We start from the raw sequence: 23941 nt of genomic DNA, 5'->3' as shown, positions 1-23941 counted from the left end.
ACCAACAAATATGGCAGCAAGGTCACGAGCACACACCACGATTAACCATGACCATTCCATCGTAATCGAACGCTATGGTGTAACTGCGAGGACAGATAGAGGCGTAGTCGCACCTATATGCATTAGGAACTTCACCTATATAGGATAGTTCCTATTCTGAGAAAGACCACGGCTTAGTATGTACCTACACGGCGGGGCCGCCCTACGGACCGCGCCGTCCTAAGCTTACGGGTATCCTACGAAAAGCCACGACTCTGTCGATAATATCGGACGTATCATAGGATATTAGCAACCCTAGGAATAGTGTCATCTAGGGACATAACCTCACGTGACTAAAACGTATCCTATCGTAGGATATAATTATACCTAAGGATAGGATAACCTACGGATAACGTCTGTGGAGGTCTTTTTCCCCTTTCCCTACGGGTTTTGGGTCGTTTTCCCTCTGCACCATCAAGACCATATACCTAAAGAAGTGGCGTTGCACCTCTAGGGAACTGCAACACCGTAGGATCAGGGACCTGGGATCTACGACTTTATTAGTAAGAATTTCATTGTTGCAAAAAAAGCTAGGCCTGGTACTCTGCCTATAGGGACCCCGGTCAGGGCAGTACCCGATGCCCTTCTACTGTTTCAGCAGTTAGTGCTCAACTTTGTTACTTTAGGCATTTCGCTTAAGTAGCACGTCCAGTTTCCCTTCGGGAGGTGTGGGTCACGTGCCAGCGTGACTCGCTGAGCGACATTATATGGTAATCAAATCAAAATCAAAACAAACTATTGCTATGTGTCACAAATACCCCAACTCCCTCCCCCAACTCCTTCCGACATTTTATTATTCTACGACGCTCCGCTACAATAGTCCCGATTAGGAAAGAGATGCTAATCAATTTTTATTGCAGAACTATACAAATCACACTAGAACTGCATTACCTGGGTCATATCGCCTAGGATCCCTTCACATTGGCCATCAGCATGCTGCCCTTGCCCTCGCTGTTGACTTTGCTGTCGACTTTGTTGTTGAATTGATAACCTCCTTCGAGCATCAGGAAGGTGTTAAGCCTCCGCACCTGACCAGCTGAATATATCCTTTAGATTCGTCTATTCAACGTCCCCTCCTCAGCTATACGTTGAAGCACACCAACACGTCAGAGCCAAAGAAGGCCCGAATATCCTCATTTATCGGATATTTCTTCATGAATCGCGAAGTCCAAGGCCTTGCTGTTGCTACTTTCGGTATCGTATTCTGAAGTCTTGTTTATTTCTGTCACGGCACTGTCAGAGTTGGAGATGAGGCGACGCGAAAACCCAAGGAGAAGTCTCCCTCGTTTGTCGATAACGATACGGCGATTGTTGTCCCCTAGGTATAAAGCATCTATTTCTTCCAGACTCCGGCCGCTTGTTTCCGGGTAGAACAGCCAGACAATAATAGCGAAGGCGATGTTGAGGACAAAGAAGATTATGTAGGTCTTCCAGCGGATGTTCGAAATTGAGATAGGCGTGATTTGGACCACGAGGTAGTTGAAGATCCAGTCACTGGCAGCCGCAATTGCGGCTGAATGAGTACGATGGCGGAGAGGCATAATTTCAGGTGCATAGAGCCATGGAACAGGGAGCCATCCAATGGCAAATATAGCCTCGTATAAGAAGAAAAAAGCGAGAGATGCCTTTGCTTTGGTCGGAGTGATATCCTTCTGAAGTAGCCCAGCCTGGAGAAGGGAAACTCTTAGCGAAGAAAGGCCACCACGACTTCCAATAACTGGTACTTACGCAAAGGAAGCAAACTGCGCAGCCCAATGCACCCCAAATAAGAGGCGGTCGGCGACCAGTCTTATCAAGGCAGTATATGCCAATGAAGGAAAATACCCAATAAGTGACACCAAGGCCGGCTCCAACCTGTAGTGACGTATCATAGTCCATGCCAATGTCTGTAGTCAAGGTGTGAGGGGCGTAAAATACTAATACGTTAATGCCGCTGAGTTGCTGCATTGCTTGTGCACCTGAACGCTCTTGGTTAGTGAACAGCTAGTATGTCTGGGCTCTTGAGCGCACCAATTGCAAGCAAGAAACGATGACGTATCTTGAGCGGACCATCTCTGAAACACTCAGAGAGTCTCCATTCGCCGTCAGCTCGTTCTAGCGCTATGGCATCATCTATTTCCTTCTTTGTTGACACTACCACTGGGTCTGTGAGACGCAGGTTCTTGCCAGTGATTTGAGCCAGAACATGCGTCGCCTCGGAATGTCGAGAACCTAGGGGCAAAGTTTAGGTGGGAGAAATACGTCAAGCGTCGAGTCGAAAAAAAAAAAAACCTACAGGCACTCAACCACCTGGGAGACTCAGGGAGCATATACGTCCATAGTACCTGGAAGAAGATAATGATGATTTGGAAGGCAATCACAAACCGCCATCGCACAGGTCCACTGGTATAAGACATACCGATGTTTAAGTAGTAAGCGACCACGATGCCAAAAGCGATTAGATTCCCCTCGATGGCAACATGTCGTCCGCGTGATTTTGCCGGTACCAGTTCGGAGACCCATAGTGGAGTGGTTGCCGTATTAAATCCGTTCCCCCAGCCGCTGTGCGATTTGGTTAATTCAGTACATCTCATTTAGTATTCCGTGACGTACCATACTATGCGTCCAACAATCATTTGCGGTACGCCGAATGCTGCAGACTGTAGAATCGCACCGATTAACTGCAAAAATGCTCCGACATAGATACATTTCTTGCGTCCAAGGCGACTTCCCACGAAGAAAACGGTCATGGCGCCGCAGAAGCAACCGATTCTGACGGACATTAGCCGCCTACCAGCGTAAAAGATCAGTTCCAGTGACGTGCTTACTCGTAGATGGCAGTTATGGTGCCGAGAAGGCTGGACGATGGGTAGCTAAACTGCCGGAGAAAGTCCTCTTGGGCAATCAACCCCTGCGTTTTCAAGAATCTTAGATGGATGTTTCAGCACATATGAGGATCACTTAGTACAGACGCCGATGAAACCCTGATCGTAACCGAAAAGCAGGAAGCCAAACGCTCCTGCTAGCGAGATATTGCGCCTAAGCGCTTTCCCCTGGGTGCCAAACATGTACTTTGGATGCATTGCCGATGCAGAGTCGGCCTGGTTTTGATCCTGACCATCGGAAGCCATCTTGAGTTTGAAAAATCGGCGTACAAGGGCAAGAAAGTACCTTGTAACGAGTGAAAATAGTCTCATATACCGAGATGTCTCCTGGATGATCGGAGGACGTACTAGATCTTATATATTCCTACGCCACAACACATCCCGTTTCCAACGTCTGGAGAAGATATTATCCAACGATATCAATTCCCGAAATCAGGGGAGAGATTGCAATCTCTGGAGGACTCGGGACTTGTGGCATCAGTCCCGGCGAGTCTTTCGTTAGACGGAATGGGTAGAAGTTTCCGATAGCTGGTCTCTCTGATCGCCCTTTCATTCTTCTCTATTTTCTCACTAACTGCTAGGGCGAGGTAGCCTATGGTCGCAAAAGCTCAACCCCGCGATTTGAAATAAGGTTTGATTTACCCCATGGGAATGGCGTAACTTGGGGAACTTCGCCATCGTGCGCTTGCGGCCTTTTCCGCAGGGTCGAGCGCCCAGATAAAGCCAACCCTCGGTATCCGGACAATAGTGGAGGGGCTTGGTGGTCGGGCCCGAGTCTACAAAAAGGGTCGTCGTTCCCGCATCCCCATCTTTTCAAGAGCCTAACACCCACACCCACCTTCCACCAGATCCGCCGCCCTTTATTTCGAGAGCGTGACACCCGCGCTAGCTACCGAAGCAATGAAACCGTCCTGGTGACAGAAATGCCCGCTTCCCAACCGAAACCTGGCTAAACTAACCGCTCGCGTATAGCCTTCCGTGTAAAAGGAGACACGTAAAATGTTCGTATGGGTCGTTTGCACGCAGCCAGAGTGCAGTACTGAGAGTCAATAGGTGATCAGCGGCGCCCGATCTGCACGCGATGCGCAAAAGCCAAGACGAAAATCAAGTGCTCCTATCCTGTCAAGTTCCGCCAAAGCGGGCTCTCGATCGGTGACCCCAGTCACGGCCTTCTATTGCGGTTTGTGAACGAATCGCCAGGTCGAAACTCGGACACGCTGCCTGACCGGTCCCCATCAACCAACACTCCTCCCGGTCGTCATCTATCGCACCTCGATACCTCCGGCGAGAGGTCAATGTCCCCGAGTGATCCGCCTGCTCCTCCTGTTAACTCGCAGAATTCCCAGTCCGATTGTAACGTACCACCACCTGTCTCTGAAACTCTACTTCCTAGGCCCTTACAATGCCAGCCGCTCTCACCTTGCTCTCATGAAGAGTCACCAGCGGAGCCACAAAGGTCCGATATCTCTGCAGACAAGCAACCCTCAACACCCCTAGCTGCGCCGCTGTCAGCTGCTGCTAATTCTCAGCGAATCCGTATCACTTCAAGTGAACATGATCTTTTCCAATTCTACCTGGAGCATGCCGGCGTGTGGGTAAGGCTTTCCACGAAGACGAGAAAACGCAGATGTTTACATTCGAGCAGCTTGATATTGTCTCATCCGATCGGTCCTTTTCGCAGACAGTACCAAGTTTAGCACTGCACAAACCAGCTCTCTACTATGCGTGTCTAGCCTACGCGGCACACGTCTTATCACTGTGGGGATCCTGTGACCGAGCGAGAGCGGACTACTTGCACAACGAGGTTATAACTCGACTCATTCCCAAGTTGGATTTAAACTCTCAGTTGCTCCCCGAAGACGATCTATTGGCAACAATTGTTATTCTGCGTATGTCAGAACAATACTCCGAGCCCGAACAAGACACGCAATGCCACCTTAACGGCGCCTACTCGCTTTTGACAAGCACGAAATTCAAATGGTCTCCAGGCGACATCGACCTGAAGGGGACGGTATTTTGGACCTTCGTCCGACAGACATTGCGACTTTGCTTTCTCTCCGAGCAGGAATGTGGATTTGACTTGAGCATTGTGAACAGCAACAACATGACTTCTCCGGCTCCGGAGCAGGTGTGGACAAACCGGATGACTTATCTGTCGGCGCAGGTCTGCAACGCATGCTGGTGGTCTCCCTTACTTGACGATGCATCACGCGACTGTCTCTTAGATGCGGTAGAGAAGGGTGTTGACTCTTGGCGTGATTCCGTCCCAGAGACGTTCAAACCGTGGTACTACCATCAATCACTTTCTGATTCGTTTCCAACAATCCGCTACTTGAGTTCATGGCACGGCAAGTCGATATATCGCCCATATTTCAAATCTAACTCCCTGCTGACTGCCACAACTGCGCAGTGATCGCTTGGCAACAGTATTACACCGCAAGAACAATGCTTGCAGTTTATCACCGAAAACCCCAAGTCTCCGTCCCATGTCGTGATGTTAGCAAATATCTAAACGTAAATTCTGTGCCTCTGCAAACCTACATTGAAATAGCACTGACTTACGTGATCTGATAAACAGTCTAATATCCTTATTCCAGCCCGGCTTGCATGTGGTGTCGTGCTCTCTGAAACCAACGTTGGCTGCGGAATCAATGGCGCTCACTTAGCCTATTGGTGCGGCCAGTTTTTCACGGGGCGCGAGGAGCAAAGCAAGCTTCTCAGCTGGCTAGAAGGCTTCATGGAAACCACAGAATGGCCTAATCGGACATGTATTTCGCACCTCCAAAGATCGTGGGGCATAGTTCCAGCTACGTCAGAGGATCCGGGGTCGCCGCCCCTGGTGTAGAGCAACGAACCTGGTTTCTCGTGTCTTGCCCATTCCACAGCTCGACCTGTCAGGTAACGTACCGCATAAGTCGTCTAACTTGGTCTTATGCATGAGCAGGTAACTCTACCGAAAGACTCCTTTCTAAGAGTGCGAATGCAATATACTATTTATTTGCTGTGATGCGAGTGGCTAAGCGGTTGAACTTTGCTTAGTGTACATTAGACTCGTTATATATAAGGGGATGAAAATCTTGAGTGGTTCAAACTTCTCAATAGAGTGCTCATAGTGAAATTAGTGTGTAGACAGGAAGTATAATCTGGATGGCTTCAACTCTTATCCATCAAGTATATATTGGTTTTCGTTCAGAATAGTTCATCTTATTCGGGCTTTCACCATTAGGTCCCGCGGGTTCCAGTTAAATCTCTCCACTGTCTGATATTCCAAATCCGGTTTGGCAAGTTCCCATTCAAAATTGAGAACGAGGGCCGCGACCACAATAGCCACCTCCATGTAGGCCAGATTTCTACCAATGCAAGCGCGTGGCCCGATACTAAAAGGAATGCAGTATTGCTTGAGGTTTTGGGCTTCCGTCACATCTTCACCAAATGTTTCTTCTGGTAACCATCGTTCAGGGATAAACTCGAGAGGCTGGCGAAACAGACTCTCATCGCGATGCAAGGAGTATATAGAAGCTGAAACGGTGACTCCCGGCGGTACCGAGTACCCATAAATCACAGCACCTTCTCCTGTGGTGCGACGGGGAAGACCACGGGCAACAGGTGGACGACACCGCCAATTTTCTTCCAGGACAGCACGAAGATAAGGCACCTTCTGAAGGACAGAAGTCGGGACGACCTTAGTCGCGTTGTATTCGTAGGGCATAGCAGCTGCCAATGCATCGTATAATTTCTTCTGTTTCTCAGGACAGCGTGCGAGATGGTAAATGCAATTGGTCAAACTAGTCTGAGTGGTATCATTCCCAGCATCAAGCATCGTAGCACATTCGGCAACAGCTTCTTCCACTGTCATGGGTACACGTCGCTTCTCAGACGCTCTGATTGGGAAGCCGGAGAAGAGGTCGCGCTCTGCTGGTTCATTCCTTAGACGATAGTAGACTTGGGCGCGAGACATCCCTGCAAAGTCAGCACCCTCTTTGTTTCCTGGCGCAAAGAAGAGCAATCGACGGCCCAACTTGTACAATGGAAGCGGAAGTTGACCCAAAGTGGTGTTAAAACGGCTCGCTGAGTGGAAGCTATTCATGGCATGCACCATCTTCACGTTCCCGGCTTGATCAAGGGATTTGCAAAGGTCGTTGCCTTTACCAAGAAATCCAAAGACATTAGTGAAAAGCATACTCGAAACAGCGTCGTAGGCGAACATGTTCAGCCACGGCCGCACATCAAAAACACCGTTCGTCACTGGATATTTATCATCTTCGCCAAGAGACCCGCCCATTGACTTCACCTTCAACGCACAGCAGAGCGTCGTAACCAACTCCATCACACGAGGTTCCATGGCAGTGATTTCTTTGGCTGAGAACACATGAGCCAAGTTTCTCCTTTTAGCGCTATGAATGGCTTTGTCGGTGGCCTGTGACAATGATGGATTGCCGTCCGCGATGTGGGAATAGAAGTCATCCTTTATCACGGAGGCCCCATGACCATAAATATCCTGGTAGGCGGCCGGGTCGGTGAATGAGATATGGTTCGGTGCGATTCGCACCACTGGCCCGAGTTTTTGATGTGCTTCATGTACCGCCTGGTACTGTCGACCCTTCCAAGCGTGCCACATGTACCATATCGGACTGAGTCCTGCGATACCCGGCGACGGGAAGCGTCGAAGTTGCTTGGAATCTCCGAAATAGCGCCCAGCCGTGTAAAATGCCAAAGCTAGAATGGCTAAGGCGGGTAGAATCACTAGGAGGAATTTAAATCTGATCAGTTTTTCCTTTCATGTCCATATACGAAGCGCGACGCGGCACTCACCCAAATGTAGCATGGCTGATAAACGATGCAAGTGGCTTTGAAGAGAAGTATTGAGTTCTATGGAAAAGAAGAGGGTGCACACCCTAGAATTTATATCGGATTGGGGACACAGTTCCTTGTTTCCCATCTTGGCTTGTTAGCCCCAATAGCATTAGTTCTGCAGGCTTCCCATGCGTCGTCCTGGTCCAGCGGCAAGCCCGGGTCTACAACCACACCACCAAGAGCTAATAAATCAGGCGGATTTCTGAATTAAGCATTCGGCCCCGATAAAGCAAGGGCGGTAGTTCCTGAGATTCCGTGAGTCAAGACTTCCAGCTTTAGGCAATTCCAGCGGTCCATAGTGCGCTTTGTTTTGAAACTTGTGGAGTGACGGTATTTAGATGACTCAGGATCGGGACGACACGTTGCATTCATTTTTGACTTGACTTCATGAAATCCGCGCAAGCCTTTGTCTTTGGTCCAAAATATCTCGGGCTTTAGTTTACTACTTCGGCGAGGGAAGCCGAGCTTGACGACGTGCCTGCGGAATCCACAAGCGCACTCCACCTTTCGTGCAGATACGGTTCTGTTCCCCGATCTTGGTCGGCCAATTTTCCAATCTCGTAATTCAAATCCGAATTCGCGGACGCAACCTCCATGGCAAGAAACCGGAAGGCGGGCTGCTCCGAACGCAAATCGAGTATAGGCTTTCGTGTGAAGAGAGCGTCATGGCTTGCCTTAGGACTGATTAGTATAATTAGTATTGGCTCCCACGAAGGCGATATAGTTCCGTAGCTTATTCTTGCATCAGTCCTCGAAAACCACTAAGGAAACCCACACCTCATCCCATCTTCTAGCCAGTACCGGAAAACGATACATACGAAACGGATCACATATGGCTGCCAAACCGCTCGTACGGGTCGTCGGTTCCTTAAATATCGACATCGTCACAGTCACGCCGAGCATTCCCCACTCGGGCCAGACCTTGACGGCTATCTCTCGTTCTATCGGCGCTGGGGGCAAAGGCGCTAACCAGGCAGTGGCCTGTGGCCGAGCCGCCTTTATCAGCAAAACTGAACAGGATCTGGACGTTGAGATAATAGGCGCTGTTGGAGCCGATGATCCCCAGTTTCACTCTTTGCTGGAGCCAATGCTCCGCCAAAGTGGGGTTGGCACCTCTGGCGTAGCCAAGGTGCATGGTGCTCAAACTGGAACGTCGATTATCTTGGTTGATGAAAGCTCGAACTACAACAACAGCATCCTTTTCAACCCAGGGGCGAATTATGACGGCATGCGAGATCTAAACCAAATATTGTCGGTCGCTACGGCCACTGCGTGGGCAACGGCCTCAACAAGGCTTCCAGATGTAGTCGTGATGCAGGGCGAAATCCCGCTTGAAACGACCTTGGGCCTGCTTAAGCACTTCAACGAGGAGACGAACAAGACATGTGTCGTTCTAAATCCGGCGCCGATGTTCCCTCAAGGAATCGCTTCAGAAGCCTTAATGGGCTTAGCTGTCCTTATCGTAAATGAGTCGGAATGCATACAGCTAGCGCAATCGTTGGGCATTAATTTCTTGCGGTTCGAGTCGACAAACGATAAACTGGAAAGACCTCAACTGGATCATATAGCAAATCATCTCCAACAAGCCGCTGGCATCAAAAATGTCATTGTCACACTTGGGTCTGACGGAGCTTACTTCGCCGCTCAATCAGGCCTAAAGAATCGAGTCCTCTCCGCCAAAGTAGAAAAGGTCGTCGACACCACCGCTGCGGGTGATACTTTTGCGGGTTTCTTTGCCGCAGCTTTAGCTAGGCATATCGGTGCCGGAGGTGTCCTGCAAAACTTTGACCTCCCTTCGGCTGTCAACTTTGCAAATTTGGCAGCTGCAAAGAGTGTGCAGCATAGCGGGTCGATGAAAAGCATTCCTTTTGGCTATGACTTGGCATGATGTACATGGAGCGTACAAGAACGGACTTTCGCAGAATCATACTTAGATGCGCGGACGACGACGCCGAACCCCTTTCGCTTGGTTAGAAATTTGATGAAATATGCTGTGTATATATTTATATCTTGGTTAAATGTATGAGGTACTGGTATCCGCAGTTTTCAGATACCCGTTCAAGGAGCGACTTTGCTCCAAGATTGAAGTTGAAAAGTCACGTCTATAACCCAAACAAGATCAAAATTCGGATTTCTAAGGAATCTAACGTCTGTTCCCGGCCAGGACAATCTGGCCACTAGTCTGTCCTTTTGTTCTGCAAGAATGCGCTTGTGCAAGTACTGCGCGTTGAGATCAATGAAGCCACAAACTTGGCTATTCTAAGACCCATAGGGTGGGAATGCGGCGTGGATGCCCACAAGGACTTGTCTTCCTGTTCAGCGCATTAACGTTAATTCAAACAGGTGGAAATGAAGTCAGACGGAGAGTCCTGGCTAATAGTCACCCCCTTCGTCCCTGGGAGCACAGCCAGAAAATTAACCATGCGCATTGATAGTGCAAAGTCAGTTGGTTGAGGAGCCTAATTATTTGTAATGGTTCGGTGGTACAGAGCGAAACGGATACAGCTAATAGTGAATAATATTGTGACAGCAAGCTATTACAGTATGGCATTTGTACGTGAGACGGGGCTAATCTACCAAGGGGAACATATCTAAATATGAGTTGAACTAATTGAAGAAAAGATTATAGAGAGATATCTACCGTCGGCCGACCACAGGAGACCATATTGATCTCTGAAATCGCTAGGAGCCGAACAATAGGACTCGCGTGGATTCGCGTGGATTCTCTGTGGTCCATCAAACACAAGAAAAGGCCCATTGCCATTCGCCCATTCTTCCGGAGACAGACATATTCAGAGGTTGGCTTGTCATTGGCCAATGCTAGGTAGGAAGCAAGGGCAAGGCGCTGGACAACCTGAGCTAAAAATCCACTGATATACCTGATCATGTGCACGGCGGGATAAACGACTCGATTTGTGCGCTCGGGCCCGATGGCCAAGCTTGTGGAGAATTTTACTGAAACAGGGCAAATACCGAGCAATGGCGCGAATTCCCTACTTCGTTGCTGTTATCACTGAGGGATCTCCGCCTCGTTTCTCAGTGGCTCTTTGTATCCCTGGAACAACTCAATTTACGATCCACTTCGCTCCTTTCCCATGTTCGGCGAAGACCATGCGGCCCAAGCTGTTAGGTTACCTCAAGCACCAATGTGAACTGACAATCCGAGTTTCCGATGAGGCTGGGTGAGACTTCATTTTGGCAAAATGCTACGGCCGCGTCAGCAATGTTTTTCCCTAAGTATCTCGGATTGGAATTGATACGAAACGCCCTGATTTTGATGCACGATAATCTTTGCTAGAAGGGGAAAGGTCCAGACACTTCTTGTCACCTACAGCGACGGGATGTGAGATATGTTCTGCGGGATTCTCAGCCTGCTCAGAGTTAGCAGAAATACTCTTGCCTTGAACCACGGAGAACTTCCCTCGATGCTTCCTCTATGCCCGAAGGGCAATTCTAGGCGGTAGACTCTATCATGTTAGCCGCAAATGTCAAGCAGAGTTCCACGAGGGAGAGGCGGTATGTTCGCAAATCTTCATCACTCACCAGACAATCATGCATACATACGTGGTATTGGACTGGACCAAAAGACCTTTGCTGGACGAGAAAGCACCCACTTTACGACCGGTATATATAGACTTGGGACAAGATTATCTGACAAATTTCACGTGCAAGTTTGGCTGAAGTTACACAGGTGGATGCTTGCAGAAATTGGTAGCGGAAAATTTGAACGATACGACCTCAATTTTCCGAAAAACATGTCGGCCTCCATTTCATACGGACGTTGTTCGAAATCTGGCGATCAGGAGCCGATTATCGGTGATCATAGGTCGATGAGAGCAGGATGTTCCCCCCAAGTCGCTAACCTGTTGTACAGGCAGCGGCGACTGCAGCGCCGAGGCAGAATGTGTGATTGGAGCCCCGAAGGATGACCACGTCCACGATCGCAGTTGACATTCACTTCCGGTGATCTGCCAATCTGCCTCAAGATTGTGAGGGGCGACTCGCAGAAGACCGCCCGGCCCCGTTGGACTCACTCTGTGTGCTCAGGAGACTTGAGAGATCATCTCACCGTCCTCTACGTTTGGATCGCGCCGCGTGGTATCCAGGAACAGTGTCATACGGCATCTGGTGGAAACCCTTCCACTATACTTCTGGTGCGTTGACTGTTCACGGATCATTCAACGGGATCCAAGATGAAAATCGCACCAGAAACTGGTTGATGCAATCTACACTACAGCCAAGGGTCAAGCCTTTGTCTTCGTTCGGATGCAACTCCTAATCGGATTCGCCTGTTGCCACTGGACGACTGGGCATATTGAAGGGCCAAGTCAAACGAGAACGAGAATACAGCCTGGTTTGCATGTCAGTCGGCTCATTCTGTGAGTCATGAATAAGAAATGCGGTGGAGATTTCTCAACATCCTGACTATCCTGATATCCAGACGCTGCTTCCCGGAGCCGATGGCGCCCCGATGATTAAGATCGTGATCCGGTTGCAGGCAGGGACCGGGGCTATACAGTCCACTCCTAGAAGCTGTTGTTCCTCTGGAGGCTATGATCTTGACCCCTAGAACCGATTCAGACCGTGTCTGGGAACCATGGTATGGATCCTGGGGTCGAATTTAAACCCGGGAATGTTAGAGACTCACTCGCGAGGTTGAAAGCAGGATTTGAAACATGTCCTTAAGATTATGAATGTGAATTAAAACGCGCGCAGCAAGTGCGGGCAACAGAAAGAAGAAACGACTAACTGGGCGAAGTCATGGCGTAAGGACACCGCTGAAGAGAGAAAGGATGTCGGTAAAATGCGACGGTTATTTATAAATTGACGGAATATGCATATTCAACGATGTTTTCCACGATATCGGCAATAAACAAGAGTATAGTGGCAGAGACATAGAAAGGTGGAAGTTCAACGGACAAGCAAAGTTGTAGCCGCGGAGCGTCTGCGCCCCTCAGAAGCTCCCAAAACTACCCAAAAAATCGACGCTTCAAAAGCAACAGGCCAATGTCGTCGATTGTCCGTAGCTGATACTACACTAGACTGAGTGTTATCAGCGTTAGGTTAATCAGAACCCTGGCAGGCCCGGTTACCGACGTCATTGTGAGCAGTGAGGTTGCCTATGTTAGGTCCTAGTATAACTACGAAAAGATCACTAAACAGCTAAGTTTATTATGCACGAGTTGAATGAGGATACTCTTAATTCTCTGTGACATAGAAGCGTGACTATTAAGCGAACGCTACATATGTATAGAAACCTCTGTGTTGTGCGCAAATTTCGGAGCCCCCTTTGTGAATAAATTTCGACTGAATGATTCTCTTCCCCAGCAACAATATCTGATTAGGAGACAAGCGCAGAGTTAGCTATAGTGAACAAAAATTTGTGAGCAATTGTTGAAACTGACAAAGGGCAAAATTCAAATTCGGACAGGCAACTAGCACTAAAGCGCATCACTTTTAGATTAGAGGCAGACCATAGATCTATAGCAATCTCGAGGTGTTACGGAAGGGCTCTTGTCTGAGATTTGTTGGCTAAGGAACAGACAAGCATCGAACGTTGGCTTCGAGCTATCGGACCTATGCTACACTATTCTCAATTTTCTCGACGTATCAATATTTCCGCCAGTGCGAAAGAGTGAGGCATAGTGAGGGTATGACGCGACTTGGATTTGACTTCAGTTTCCTGCATTATGTTCTGTCATACCTCTTTTTTTGACTAAGAGCAGCACCTAGTAATTGACTCTCAACAACGGTTCTTTACCTTGTAGATAAGGATATACTGCAAGAGGCTAAGAAAAGCTAGCTTTGTGGAGATAATAACCTTAACAAGCCTCTCAATGTGGACTGATATCTCTCCTAGTTTCGGATCCTAGTGCTTATACCGAAAATTCACGATAACATTATTGAACGATAAGGTCAGCTTTTGTTCTATAAAACCTTACCGGCCCTTGTTGCAAGCACCTACCGGATGCCGCCAGCTTAGCATGAGACTTACACCGTAGGCCATAGTACTTACGGAAACCTTCCGCTAAATCCGGACATATATGCCCCCCTTCCGATGTAATTTCTTACCAAATATCTATATTTGTAATTTGAAGGTTTTTCTTGAAGCCCTCCCACTCGTGGGAATCTCTTCGACACCAGTATCATCTCTCTCTAGTTTTCCGCTGAACGACAACAGTATAGCAAGAAACGCGAGGTCCCACAAAATCAAAAGACGTTTCTTCGCCATACTTCCAAATCAGGTCCTCTTCAAACATTATAAGGAATAGTCCACTCGGCCGAAGCCGAGTGAAAGGAGCCTATCATCAAACTACTCTCTTTGGTTCTTTCCCGAACCATATTTTGATGCGCACTATACCCGTCATGACTAGTGTCAACTTGACCCCTGTTCTTGTGTTGGAGCACCTGAATAGTCCTGCACCTCATACCGCTGTTTGACCGTGTCTATGACACAGGGCTCCCCGCTTTTTGTTCAACATCTTGGCAGGATCCAGTTACGGGTTCTATATCATACTTGTATGTTCCATAGGCTTCTAGAACGATTATCTACAAACAAATCAAACAGATCTAGGGGTATCTGGTCTGGCCAGCCTGGCACCTCTGCTTCCCACCTTCCGTCAACCACCCGCAATCCACAGGACTGGACACTGTGGGCCCTCTCGCATGTAGAATACGTTACGGGTACCGCATCTGAAAGATCGCTTGTCGGATTACCACTTGAAGGGCAGATCGATGAAGAGACGTTACCCTACCTTACTAAGATCGGGAGCAATTCTACCCTGTACACATTGGACTTATTTAATGACAGGTATGGTGTCAAGGGCAAGCTTGCCTTCGGTGCCTACTCAACAAGTTGGCTATGCCGGGTTCTTCGGTGTGTAACTCGGTAATCAAATCCCTCGTTAGAACGTAGCTATCCCTAAGGTCCTACTTTGCAAGCTATTCCTCTTATCTCAGGGTGACGATAAACTTCTCAACCGTATGCTGTGATGTTCTCATGCATTGGGAGGAAGTCTCTTTCCTTGACATTCCTTGACATATAGCGATGCGAAGATTTAACACTTAGGAAGGGTTTCTACGAAGGCGTGACCGGTTAGCCTCATGAATCCAATAAATCATGAATGAGGGAGCATTACTTGAGTTGCAATGGTCCGAAGTATAGTATCCGTTGATATAGCACTTCAATCCATGGTTATAGTCCCACGCGCTTAGCATAATTAGTTTCAATCCATGATTTCTTCAAGCATTAGCTTCTACACTCGACTTACCACACCCCATTATAACAGTCTCCCGTCTTGTAACAAGAGAAATCCCAAGCGTCTCCATCCCCAATAGTGGTAACAACGTGGGCGTCGAAGTACGGCTTACTTCTGCATTTGACAGCGCCGTCATTATTGAAGACGTTGCACATTGTTCTTTTTTCGATGGTTGGAGATGCACTGACCAGGAGGGGTATGCCCAAGCAAAGAAATGTGGAAATGGTCTTCATGTTGGGAGCTGATTATGGGGCTGCAGATGAGTGAAGATTATGAGAATCTTCAGACAGGGGCGATTTGCGCTTTTTATATGCGTCCTTAGAAGTTGACTTGCTAGAAATAGAACGGGAAAACTAGTCCACAGAGTTTGGTTACTTTTTAGGTCGGGAGTACTTATCTCATCGAGGTAAGGTCCACTGGGCGTTCGTGTTCATATGCACCTATTGGATGTTGCTGTAGAGATTCTTCTATAAGGATGTCTGGTATACGAGGTTACATCGCAGATACCCCTTCCTGTAGATTCTCCCGGCCGCACGACACCCGGCACTGGCCAAGGGGGCTCTTATACTCCAGTCCCAACGCCTGCTTTGAGTTGGTGAAAGGGTCAGCCTGATGAAGGGGTCGAAGGCACTAATTGTGATTTGACGGTAACTGCTTGCCTCGTGACTATACGAGGATGGACTTCTAAATCTAGAGTTGCCAAGACGCCAAGGGGAAAGGGAACTGAAAGAGCCCGTCCCGAACCGTACCTGGACACGTTCTATTCGTGGACTGAATTTGTGCCTTGAATTTGAGTTTCTAGTGCCACGGAAAATATACCAGAAGCGAGTACTACAAACACAATGCTACTCTATTTATTGGATCCAAGGAAGTAAAGGCGCACAAAAAGTTGCCGCGGAAGCACACACGCCCGTACCAATGTGAACCCAGTCCAGGGCCAAACATTAACCGTCTAAAAAGAACGCTACGGAATCGCTAGCCTATGCTAGTACAGCGAGGTAGAACGCTAATAATGACGGAAAAGATTCTTATTAGAGGGCCCCTACACCACCCACCCCCCAAAAAAAGGGAAAAGGGAAAAAGTAACCAAGTTTAAATGCCCTATAGGATAGCAAATAAGGGTCTGAAATGATAGTGATAAGCAAAGATTAAGATAGAGGTGAAGGATCCTAACGCAAGTATCTAGACACCATACCCACTATCACGCTAGCTAATAATAGGCAAACCACAACATCAGAAAACTTAAATCCCCTAATCTCCCACTATATTCTACTGGAAGTCTTATAGATCAAGCAACGGCATAGATATAGAAGGGTGAATGCGAGACAGTGGAATCGCACTCTACATAGTAGGATTATCTATGACCTCCATCCGTGACTATATAGATAACTGAAATCGTGACTATCTAGCGCTTATTACCTTTCTAACGGTTCCAGCCAGCTTAGCCGAAGGCGCCAATGTTCTCGTAGCTAGGATAGGAAAAACATGCAATAATAGGAGTTCTCTCGGCCCCGTGTTAAGCATGCTCTAACTAAGCGGTTAATTTAAACAGAGGTGCTGCATTTTCCTACAAGGTAAGGTGACGGTGTCGGCATATTAGGAAGCTCTCTCCAAATTGACTTAAGATCTAGGTCCAAATCGTTGTCTTAAGGGACTGATCATCAGCGCCGACACTATAGAGTATAATCCAACTAACTCATCAAGTTGTCCCATGATTCCCGTGCAACAAGTGCCACGTTTCAATACAAAAGGTGTTCCCGAAAGAAATAACAGAATTAGAGATTCAGGAGGATTGGGGGGTTTCATAGGGACCTTATATGTAGTGGTCAGAATGACTAGCTTCTAGGTAGAAAAAGCTCATCGAGGATGGACGAAAACGTTCGAGAACAGCCTTGACTATGTTAAAGAGAAGGCTACGTTGCCCAGTGATAGTTTCTCTTGAATTATGTAGAAGCAAACGATGAATGATTTGTTTTCCGTTGGAACTGTACACCAGTGGTAGGGGTCGGGAATGCCTGCCCCACTCATACTCCACCCTTTTAAACTATCTCTACCGGTCGTTGCCTGGCAGCCTTGTTCAACGCAAGAACCACGAGACTGGGCCCACCGCAACACTGTCCTTCATGTTAAATAGCCTCTTCCAGGAGAAACCAGAAGTTCTTCGAGAATCAGTCTCTGTATTCCTCCAATACCACTTCTTCCTTAGGCATCTTCACCTTACTTAGTTGGCAGGCTCTATCCTGCAAAAACTAGAGCCCTTTACTTTACAACCGGCTTTAGCCACATACCGACCCTTCACTGTGCCGTTCATATACCCTTTCATTAGTACTCGTTTGCGGACGAGAAAACCAGGAAGTGATCCCCAGTCGCAGTGGATGGGTGGACGTGAAGTTCTGTTCCCCCGACGCGTTCGAGCCCACCCCCCCCCCCCCCCCCGGAGCTCAAGAAATGAGCAACGAGAACAAAGATTAGCTAAGGCTCTTGGTCGCTTATTCTGCTAAGGCAGATGCATGTCCATGCAGTAACCGGTTTACTAACCAGACACTCAAGAGGGACTCTCTGCGCTGTTGATTCTTTCGACGGAGTTTTTGTCTTCGTATCAATGTCCTCTCCACTGCATGCTCTTGTATGGTTTGGCCTAGCTGCATTGAGCCTTCCCAGCCGGCCAAAGCTCTGGTATGCTATCATCTCTTTTGGCATGCTGAAGCTGCTTTTACGATGCCTGAGAGAGATATGCTATTACTTGAACACTCAACTCCACAGGCTGAACAGTCATCCAAAAATGCGTCGCAAAAGGTCCAACAGTTGACACGACAAGATATCTGCGCTTGGAAGTCCTACTTTCATCGCGACCATAAGCTCCAGTGATTACACTAGTTGTTGACCTCGGTTGTCTACTTGATATCCTTCACTAGTATATGTTGGGAACATTTAGGTGATAGCTTGGAGGCTGGAGATAACGTAACGAACGACTGGGATTCTCCAATCAGTTGAAATAGCTTTTTGATCAATGGTTAGTGGTGAGCTGCTCTTATTATTGTGTGGGCGGGACTGTCAGCCGTTGTAGGCTTGGTGTCAGTCCTTGCGTCAACTAATGATCCACGTAAAGGAGGGGAACAGCGGATCATCAGTTAGGTCTAAAACGAGGGCTCAGTCTAACCAAGCCGGCCAAGTACTGCCTCAACTTGTCATGAACAGCTATGCCACTTACCATTGTAGAGGCGACTGGTTCGCCAATGGAAAGATGTTCGAATGAAGAATAACAAGGAAATTCACTCCATTTCCTCGTTGTTTTGGATATGCTCTTCTGCAGTCTAATGGCATACCAATAACTCGGTTGAACACGGAATACTTTTGAAGACAATTTTCTAGATAGAAATCTAAGACTAAACGCCCGCCGCTCCAGTAAAGTTCAGCTATATCGACACTGTTTCAATAGTGATCGGTTGTATCGAAATCATTCACTTTTGTATAGTCGAAGGTGTCGATGCGACGTTAGAGCTTGTGGTTGCGAATTGTGAAGCCCAGGACCGATCCCCCAAGTGAAAGGGCGAGCGACAAAACTAACTCAAATTAGATAAAAAGTGCATCCTCTCATTAACACCCTCAGAAAAACTTACGGTATGTGTGTCGCAGTCCGGCTACATAGCTCCTCACAACTATATGTCGAATCTCTCCCGTAAGACCCGAGATGTAGTAAGTATTGGCTAAAGAGCCACGGATGATCTGATAATATTAGCTAGAATGACATGAATAAGACATGTTGAACACTAGAGAATTTCTCACCTCCTCTGCATTTGGAACTTTGAGATCTTTCAGCATCTGCTTTTTAAATGTAGTCATTAGTATTGAGTTTGAAGTAGTTACACCAGCGGTCATTGCAATGCTGAACAGGAGCACATATCCACCAGTTGCCATTATGATCTCCTCGGGATCCAAGAAAGCTGCCATGGCAACAAACGAGGCAGCAGATGCGAATGCGGTACCTATTCCACTAGGAACGATGAACAGTGACTGCCACGGTGTGGTATTACCGTCCCAGAACAAATAGAGCAAAAGGTAGGTAATAGATGCCACAATTCCTGCCACAAAAAGTACCAGCTTGTAGTAGCCGGTACGTCGAATGAACCATCCTGCTACCAACCCACCGATTGCATTGCCCAGTACTGCTGGAACAAGGTGTGCGCCAGCAACGGTCGTTGGGGCGTCCGCAGTGACCTGAAAATACAGTGGTATAGTAAACATCATACTTGACTGAGCTGCAGTCTGCAGGACGCTGATGAGATAGCACATTGAAACGTTGGGAAGACGAAGGATTCGTAAGCCGAAGATTGGCTCTGATGCCATATAGCTCTCATAGTAGGCGAATGCTGCAAGAAAAGAAAGCCCGGAAACTGCAAGCATGAGAGCATATTTAGACGACCAGGCGAAGACGTTTCCGCCGCGATCAATGAGAAGGGTAAATGAAACGACACTGCTGGCTAAGAGTATGGCTCCTAGGATGTCAATTCGGCGAACTGAGGGTCGGAGATCCCCTTCCACGGTGTCTGAACGGGGTGCAAGTCTTAGGAAAATGATCACAATAATTGCGGCAAATCCAAGTAGAGGGGCTTGAGAAAGGAAAACCCTGATTGAAAGAGAGATGCGATGTTAGTTTGGCATTACAAAGGTAAAATGGAATGCTAGCCCTACCATCGCCATCCAACGGTATCTGTGAGCCATCCTCCTATAGGGCCGCCGATGCTACGGCCCAGGGTCATGGAAATATTGACAACTGCTCTCCAACTGGCGAAATCCCTTTTAGGAACGACATCTAATTTTTTGTGAGTATGGTCTTATCAAAACAGGAGCGTTTTCGTACCCAAGATGATTATTGAGCCCATGGTCATTATTCCCGCCCCGCCCATGCCACTGATAACGCGCCCAATGATGACAATTGACATCGTGGGTGCGATACCACTATAATTTCCCTATGATTAGCTACCAAAAAACAGTAAAAAAGCAGTGATCGTAACACACCAAATAACACAACCCAACGCAAGAAGAAAATACGACGCCAGAAGAACCGGCTTGCGGCCATATATAATGCTGAGTTTGCCGTACTGAAATCGATTAGTCCAGAAGCCACATTGGATCACTGATACGGAGACATACAATCAACTGTACAGCGCCAGCACCCAGTGCAAAAGACGTAGCCAACCAGCTTGCATCCTGTAACCTGTTGAATCCAGACGAAATCGAACCTGCGGCGGCCATCACAATTGTCGAGTCCGCATTAGAAACGAATTCACCTACTGATGTCAGTGTCAGGGCTGCGAAATCTCAGTTTTTCCTCTAACCAAATAAAAGAACCACGATAATGCTGCCAACACTACCCAATAATTTTCCACTGGTGTATTTCGTGCTGGTGCAATCGATTGATTCTTCCTCGTCGTTGACTGAAGGGCATCTCTGCGTGCCCGACAATAAATGCGTCTGGTTAAATGTCTGATATGATTGATCTGGGCTCCCTTCATGTTGTCGATCTGGGTCAAGAGGCGTGGTATCGTCGGTGGAAGTAGCCATGGTATCTCTTGTGACTATGGGGGTGTGAAAAGTGGTGTAAATGTGAGGGCCAAAATCACTAATTATAGCAACAAAACGAAAGAATTTTGCTATGTATTCTGGAAAGATAAATTAAAACGAAGGGGGGCCTTGGAATCAAAAAAAGTGAGAGTAGAAGGCCCAATAAGTCCAAGATTTAATTGGAGACGCGTTCTGGGAGTTCCATTGCGCCGTACAGTAATTCGCCTGTAACTGTGTGACATAGAATTTTATATAAATCGAAGCAAAGATGCAAATGATGCCATTTTAGAGGAATTGTTCTCATACTGTAGTAGCTGTCTCCAAACTTATTGGCTCCGGCACCTGCAGTATGTGTTAGTGCGCTCCTTTGTGGAAGAAGCGGGTCCTTCAGTACGCCAGAATTGGACCCGTAGGTCACGACATAGCGGCTAACGATAACGTGCTTCTTTTAAGGTCCATCCTATGATGTTAACGGATCTTGTGATTTACTTACCCTCGCATAGAGTATTTATTCCTGCTTGTATTTGCAGCATGAATGCGCCATCTTCAGATGCCATAGTTACGCCTATTTTATACTGATGAAGTACATCCAACAAGGGCTCTCCGAATGTCCAACCACAACATTGCTATTACTCTCGCCGGCGTCCGGGTTCTCACTGCGACGCGACAGCATATTAAAGGGGAGCCATGGCATCAGTCAGTTGCCCCGAGAGCCTGAGGGCTTGGGTTATATTTGCAAGATATTCAAAGCATGAACCGGTTGTGTTAAAAGTACAAAAGGGTTGTAATCTAAACCCAGTGATGCCACTCGATACCATTCCTGTAGGTCAAAGCGGTTTGAGGCCCCTCGGCATCAAGAAGATAACCAAACTCGCAACGGCTGAATGAGACCTTTGATTGTGCATGATAGAATCCATCGTATTTCACGCCTAGCGCATCCACAAGAGACTGGACATCTCCTTCGGGGTGTAATACGTCCCAGGGATGAATGCAGGACTTTCCCTGGCATGATTTGAGAACAAGAAGAAGCGCATCCAGACGTTCAATAACTTTTGTGAGCGGGAAGCCGAGAAGTTCCCAATCGATGTCGCTAGAGCCTTTCCGAGGATCTGACACTGGATAAAGGTTGTTCAGCTCGTATGGGTCAGTCTTTGAAAATCAGCAAAGCTCCATTAGTAGCATCGGGTTCGCGATTGAGAGATACACGCACCTTGAGGTCGTAAAGTTGGTGCTCGTTCGTGCACCACACCGAGTAATAGATATCATATTCGCTGCTATGAATACGAACAGATTTATACGTATTGTTCAGGATAACTTGGGGATTGTCAGGTCCTGATGCGAAGAGAGCCATGTCAGTTTTAGATCTTGGAAAATCTAGCACAGAGTATAATTACCGAGAGAGTTGTATTTCCCCTCTGCGACGGCCAAGCCCCAGAACTCAACAGTGACGTGCTCATGCCGTGGCTGATCATTTGACTCCGATGTCTGCTTCAATGGCATAGGCGTACCATCAAAGTCAGAACGAAGAGGTAGACCAGCTATCTCAAAGATCGTCGGCGCTAGGTCAACGTGAGTAGTAATTGCCACCTCATCATGATTTGCTCTTATCCCAGGACCCCGGATAATAAGAGGGACTCGAATATCCTCTTCAAACCCACATTCTTTGCCCGCCTGGAGACGATGCTGTCCAATGTGATACCCATTATCTGAAGTGTAGATGATATAAGTGTTGTCCAGTATTTGCCTGGCCTCCAAGACGTCAATGATTTCGGAAATGAGTTCATCCACTGGCTGTAGAGCTCGTAGTCTTGAGCGATAAAAGTGATCATTGTAATCGACATTGCTTTGGTTCTGTTTCGGTAGGCGTTTGATCCAGTTTACACCGCTCGGCTTTTTACCCTCGTGTTAGACATTGCATTGTTGCACTTGTAAACGGGCTGGAGATATACCTCATCAGGATTGAAATTCGGGGTACGCGGTATCTTAACATCTTTGAATAGATGCCTATGGCGTTCCGCAGAGATTGGTGGTGTGGAATTCAGATCCTCACTAGGCCCAATAGGGCCATTCGTCTGTAGGTTTGAGTGAGGAGCTACTGGAGCAATAGTGAGGAAGAAGGGAGCTTTGCCGTTGGTGGCTGAGTTTAATAGTTCCAAGGCTTTTTCTTTCAGGACATCCGTGGTGTATTGACCTTCATAACTAACGGGCGGTTCGAAGTTGCGTTGGTATGTTGCGTTGAGATAGGAATAAGTGTATGGATCCAACAAGAAATCTGACGAATTGAAGCCATTGGGAAATGGGGTATTGTAATTATCGACTGTGTGTGCATTGAACAACTTCCCAGTATAAAGAGTGTTGTAGCCCGCATTCTGAAGCCAGATCGGAAGGTAGTTCTCGTTGAATCCACGTTCAACAAACTTTGGATAACCACCTACAGAGCATTAGATATAAAGTCGAAGCTCATGAAGTAGCTCAGTAATCTTAAAAAAACTTCTGCTCACCATACGGAGGATTCACGTCGGTAACATTTGTGTTATGAGCCAGCCGGCCTGTCAGAAGGCTGGCCCGCGATGGACAACAGATCGCCGTGGTGGCAAAATGATTGCGGTAGAATGTGCCCTTCTGCACTAGATGTTTGTTCAACTGAGGCATATGAGATATCGAGTCAAGCATCAGATCCTGGTCATCGACTAGGATAAAGATGATGTTTGGTTGGCCGTTCTTTGGGCTGGCCCCAAGAATTGGTTGCTGTTGGTCGTCATATCCATGTGCGCATGACCTTTGCACTATACTGAGCGCGACAATTAGCTTACCAAGGAACGAGGCTCCCACCATTTTGTTCTGCTTCTGTCTCGATTTCTGTGGCATCTGAGGTTTATCCACGCTTTAAATATCCGCGGAAATCGGAATATCTCATCACCTTACATAATGTATAATTCTGATCTGTTCTTGCGGCGATGAGAAGAAGCACGTTATTTTTAACCGATATGTCGTGAGCTACATGTATGATCTTGGCGTATCGGAATTTTCCACGGAATATTAGCATACTTTGCAGGTGTGGGACCAATCTCTGCCGGCCCATTTAATGTCCTCTTGCACCCCACACTCCACCTGGGGCGCGGAGACTCAGCGGGTAATTAATTAGGGCCAAAAAGATGCTTGGTGGTCAACTTACCTGAGCGCATTGCAATCGTAAAGCTCTAGGAACGGAACTCTGATCATGATAATGATGTTTGGCCGAAGATTTACCGAAAACAGTGCGGCATTGCTTGGCGAGATCGCATCCTAAATACAATGTTTAACAAGGACAATCTAATCTTTGTTCTCCTTCAAGTCTCACTTGCTTTTATCCGATACGAA

At 47.5% G+C, this 23941-nt stretch overlaps 6 protein-coding genes across 6 annotated transcripts; 2 read left to right on the top strand and 4 right to left on the bottom strand.

Moving 5' to 3' along the window:
• Positions 1–1172: 1172 nt before the first annotated feature.
• On the bottom strand, positions 1173–3149 carry N7446_000749 (sugar porter family MFS transporter; the record flags this gene model as incomplete). The annotated part of the gene is made up of 7 exons (XM_058509516.1): positions 1173–1706; positions 1768–1997; positions 2050–2250; positions 2315–2580; positions 2632–2790; positions 2847–2929; positions 2991–3149. The coding sequence occupies 7 exons, from the start codon at positions 3147–3149 to the stop codon at positions 1173–1175; spliced, it is 1632 nt and encodes a 543-aa protein (XP_058378495.1).
• A 654-nt stretch (positions 3150–3803) lies between these two features.
• N7446_000748 (Zn(II)2Cys6 transcription factor domain-containing protein) lies at positions 3804–5316 on the top strand (the record flags this gene model as incomplete). Its single annotated transcript, XM_058509515.1, has 4 exons — positions 3804–3817; positions 3876–3904; positions 3957–4498; positions 4549–5316. 4 exons carry the CDS (start codon positions 3804–3806, stop codon positions 5314–5316), a joined length of 1353 nt encoding a protein of 450 aa, XP_058378494.1.
• Positions 5317–6102: 786 nt separating this feature from the next.
• On the bottom strand, positions 6103–7728 carry N7446_000747 (uncharacterized protein; the record flags this gene model as incomplete). The annotated part of the gene is made up of 2 exons (XM_058509514.1): positions 6103–7646; positions 7716–7728. 2 exons carry the CDS (start codon positions 7726–7728, stop codon positions 6103–6105), a joined length of 1557 nt encoding a protein of 518 aa, XP_058378493.1.
• Positions 7729–8589: 861 nt separating this feature from the next.
• N7446_000746 (ribokinase) lies at positions 8590–9645 on the top strand (the record flags this gene model as incomplete). The annotated part of the gene is made up of 1 exon (XM_058509513.1): positions 8590–9645. The coding sequence occupies one exon, from the start codon at positions 8590–8592 to the stop codon at positions 9643–9645; it is 1056 nt and encodes a 351-aa protein (XP_058378492.1).
• Positions 9646–18511: 8866 nt separating this feature from the next.
• Positions 18512–20581, bottom strand: N7446_000745 (tetracycline-efflux transporter; the record flags this gene model as incomplete). The annotated part of the gene is made up of 8 exons (XM_058509512.1): positions 18512–18579; positions 18637–18742; positions 18803–19643; positions 19709–19829; positions 19878–19975; positions 20036–20118; positions 20171–20307; positions 20356–20581. The coding sequence occupies 8 exons, from the start codon at positions 20579–20581 to the stop codon at positions 18512–18514; spliced, it is 1680 nt and encodes a 559-aa protein (XP_058378491.1).
• A 789-nt stretch (positions 20582–21370) lies between these two features.
• Positions 21371–23416, bottom strand: N7446_000744 (sulfatase family protein; the record flags this gene model as incomplete). The annotated part of the gene is made up of 5 exons (XM_058509511.1): positions 21371–21730; positions 21792–21913; positions 21976–22471; positions 22531–23012; positions 23083–23416. The coding sequence occupies 5 exons, from the start codon at positions 23414–23416 to the stop codon at positions 21371–21373; spliced, it is 1794 nt and encodes a 597-aa protein (XP_058378490.1).
• Between the last annotated feature and the right edge of the window lie 525 nt (positions 23417–23941).

Source organism: Penicillium canescens (assembly GCF_028828765.1).
Source record: "Penicillium canescens strain IBT 15451 chromosome Unknown utg000001l_segment0_segment0, whole genome shotgun sequence".
In the NCBI taxonomy this organism is placed as follows: domain Eukaryota; kingdom Fungi; phylum Ascomycota; class Eurotiomycetes; order Eurotiales; family Aspergillaceae; genus Penicillium; species Penicillium canescens.
This window is presented reverse-complemented; position numbering and strand designations above follow the sequence as displayed.